The 2,682-nt window shown below is 37.3% G+C and overlaps 1 protein-coding gene across 1 annotated transcript; it reads right to left on the bottom strand.

Moving 5' to 3' along the window:
* Positions 1-357: 357 nt before the first annotated feature.
* On the bottom strand, positions 358-2,343 carry LOC118439122. The gene is made up of 3 exons (XM_035860163.1): positions 2,036-2,343; positions 1,476-1,613; positions 358-1,412 (listed from the first exon to the last, which is right to left on the bottom strand). The coding sequence occupies exons 1-3, from the start codon at positions 2,096-2,098 to the stop codon at positions 1,251-1,253; spliced, it is 363 nt and encodes a 120-aa protein (XP_035716056.1). The 5' UTR covers positions 2,099-2,343; the 3' UTR covers positions 358-1,250.
* Between the last annotated feature and the right edge of the window lie 339 nt (positions 2,344-2,682).

The raw sequence follows: 2,682 nt of genomic DNA, 5'->3' as shown, positions 1-2,682 counted from the left end.
TCCTCTGTTGAAAAAGGTGAATCGGTTTGCCATGTTCGATGGCGACGGTAAAAGTGACGACGGTGTTGTTACAGGAACCATAAATAGCCGCAATAAGGCTGAGGCAGAGGTTGCTGCTTACCTCAATCATTCTGGAAGAACGTTTGATTCGTTGTCGTCATTTCCTTTGATTATGAAACTATTTCGTCGCTACAACACTGAAATTCCTTCATGAGCCCCCGTGGAATGAGTTTTTAGCTATAGCGGATTAATAATGAGCCCACAAAGAAACAAAATGTTGGACAATTTGTTTGAGTCACTTGCCGTTTTGAAATGTAATTCGGTGTTGTCAAAATAACGAGTGATTAATGGAGGATGTAATATTTCTTTGATAGAGCTTTATTGAACGTTTGCTTTCTCCTAGTATGGCGCTGATTCATGAAAATTTAAGAGATTTGGGAAATGTAGTTGAAAAGTAGTTGAAATGTAGTTAGTAGCTAGTGGCTAAACTAAAAGAAGTAGTTGAAAATATAGTTGAAATTCAACTACTTTCATGCAAAGTAGTTGTATTTGTAGCTCAACTACTTTCATGAGTAGCTATACAACACTGACTATACGTTAACAAGTTCCACGTGAAAATATAAACATTTTACGTATACGACGTATCAAGGTTGCTGCTCAACATTTATCCAGATATTCGTAAATTTGCCCATGGTACACTCTAAATAAAAGTTGTGGAAAATTTCCCCAAGGTTGAGTAAAAAAGAGGGTGACACAACAATTGGGTAAAATTTACACAACGGTTGTGCAAAATTTATTCAACTTGTGTAAAATTTATCCAATTGTTGTGTCATCCTCTTTTTTACTCAACCTTAGGGAAATTTTAGTTATTTTTATTTAGAGTGTATCTGTCAAGGCCGTACCAAAGCACGAAATGGTTTTGTACCTACATATTGTTAAAATGAATTTTTGCATTCCCGGCTAAATATTGAGACACCTTATCAAGGTGGAAATAGGTTACGTAATAACCAACAATAATAAAAAAATGAGTTCTAAATTACAAAATATTGTTGTTTTTTCTTGTCCCGGCAACGTGTCTCACTCTACCCCTTTGCGGCGGGTCGTCCTCGCCCTCATCACTGTCGAGATTACTATTTCTTAAAAGCGATGCCAGCATTGCCGTGTTATTACGTCTGGCATGAAGTTCAGCCATTGGGTCCGACAGGAGGCCCGCCAGGCTGTTGGAAGTCTATGGCTTGGATCTAGGCTCGTCATGACCGCCATGTCGTTGTAGCTGACAAGTTAGTTCTTGGATCGTTCGTTTCTGCTGTTGCACAATTTGTTCCAAATTTTGGATCTTTTGCCCCTGTTTCCGCAAATTTTATGTTCTGTCCAAGTTTCCGAAGGAGTTCTTCCTCTCTTTGGCGACAGTTCTGGTAAAAAATTGAATATTTACATATTTAATTAAATGATTTAATTTTATTAATAGTTTGTACGGCATGTGAGGGTTCGGAAGTGTGTTCCAGGGATCTTATCAAGTTTCCAGGAGACGTTGGGTTAGCCGACTTTTGTAAAACTTTGGCATTTTTCTTGCTTAGTTTTCGTCTGAGTGACAAAATGCGGTGTTGACATTCCTTACATTTATAAAGGTTTGGGGTAAAATTTAAATAATTGAATAAACTAACAATGCGACGGTGTGAAGTGTAACGCCCCAATTTGGCTGAAATTTAAAATTATTTGGCCCAACTTAATATAACTTACGTTTCTTGAGGCAGTTTGTGCGATGGTGGGATTTGGTCAAAATATTTGAGCTCAAATTTGAAAAAATTGGCGATTTTTCCCTTTGAAAGGCATGGGCGTAGAGTTTAATTCCTCCGCTTGGCAAAAATCGCCCGTTTTTTGATCTTCGACCTCAAATATTTTGACCAATTCCAACCATCGCACAAACTGCCGCAAGAACCGGTACTTGTATTGAGTTGGACCACATAATCTTAAAATTTCAGCCAAATCGGAGGGTTACACCATCGCATTGTAACTTAGAAGATATTATATTTACCAAATCCACCCCTGGACCTAGGGCAAGTGTATTGTTGTTAAACTGAGTTGTTTGGGAATCCATTTTTGCAAATGTTCGTGAGACACGTAGAAATTTAACTACTATCTTACGGGAACTTTTGCAGTAAACTCTAATTGTAATCGTAATAAGTTTAGGATTACAATTAGACAATTTTAAATTTATTGGTGGGTTTATGCCAATTTTTTGAGACACATTTAACACAAGATTGCAAAAATTTATTGTTCTAAATTCACCAATTCGTTATTTCCAATGTGAGTCAGGAGTGCAATATTATTCTCCATGCGCCAGCAAACAGAGAATGGAAAGTGTGTAAAAAGCAGGCCATTAATTCTACGCAGTTGGGAATTAGACCAACGTTGATGGCTTGTGGAGCAGGTGAAACCAAGAAAAAAAACATCTCGAGGTCACTCTCATGAATGAGAGTTCCTGGTAATGAGATAGTAAATACGCTTCGTGGTAAAAAAGGGTTGTTTAATTTTGCGCTTAATATTTTAGCCTACCTTTGCACATACGTAATTTATGCTAGCTTAGGAACTGACAATGGAGATCTCCCAACGTATGCTTACAGATTAGGACCAAACTAGTGTGAATTAATCACAAATTAAATTAGTATGAAATTTGCAAAT

This window comes from Folsomia candida, unplaced genomic scaffold (assembly GCF_002217175.1).
Source record: "Folsomia candida strain VU population unplaced genomic scaffold, ASM221717v1 Fcan01_Sc030, whole genome shotgun sequence".
NCBI classification, from domain to species: domain Eukaryota; kingdom Metazoa; phylum Arthropoda; class Collembola; order Entomobryomorpha; family Isotomidae; genus Folsomia; species Folsomia candida.
This window is presented reverse-complemented; position numbering and strand designations above follow the sequence as displayed.

Bases quoted from the DNA above. Each gene is read 5' to 3' on its own strand.
- LOC118439122 (XM_035860163.1), bottom strand. From the start codon at position 2,098: ATGGATTCCCAAACAACTCAGTTTAACAACAATACACTTGCCCTAGGT. The intron at 1,614-2,035 runs GTAAATATAATA...TATAAATGTAAG, and splicing joins TAGGTCCAGGGGTGGATTTG to GAATGTCAACACCGCATTTT. The intron at 1,413-1,475 runs GTACAAACTATT...ATTTTTTACCAG, and splicing joins CTTCCGAACCCTCACATGCC to AACTGTCGCCAAAGAGAGGA.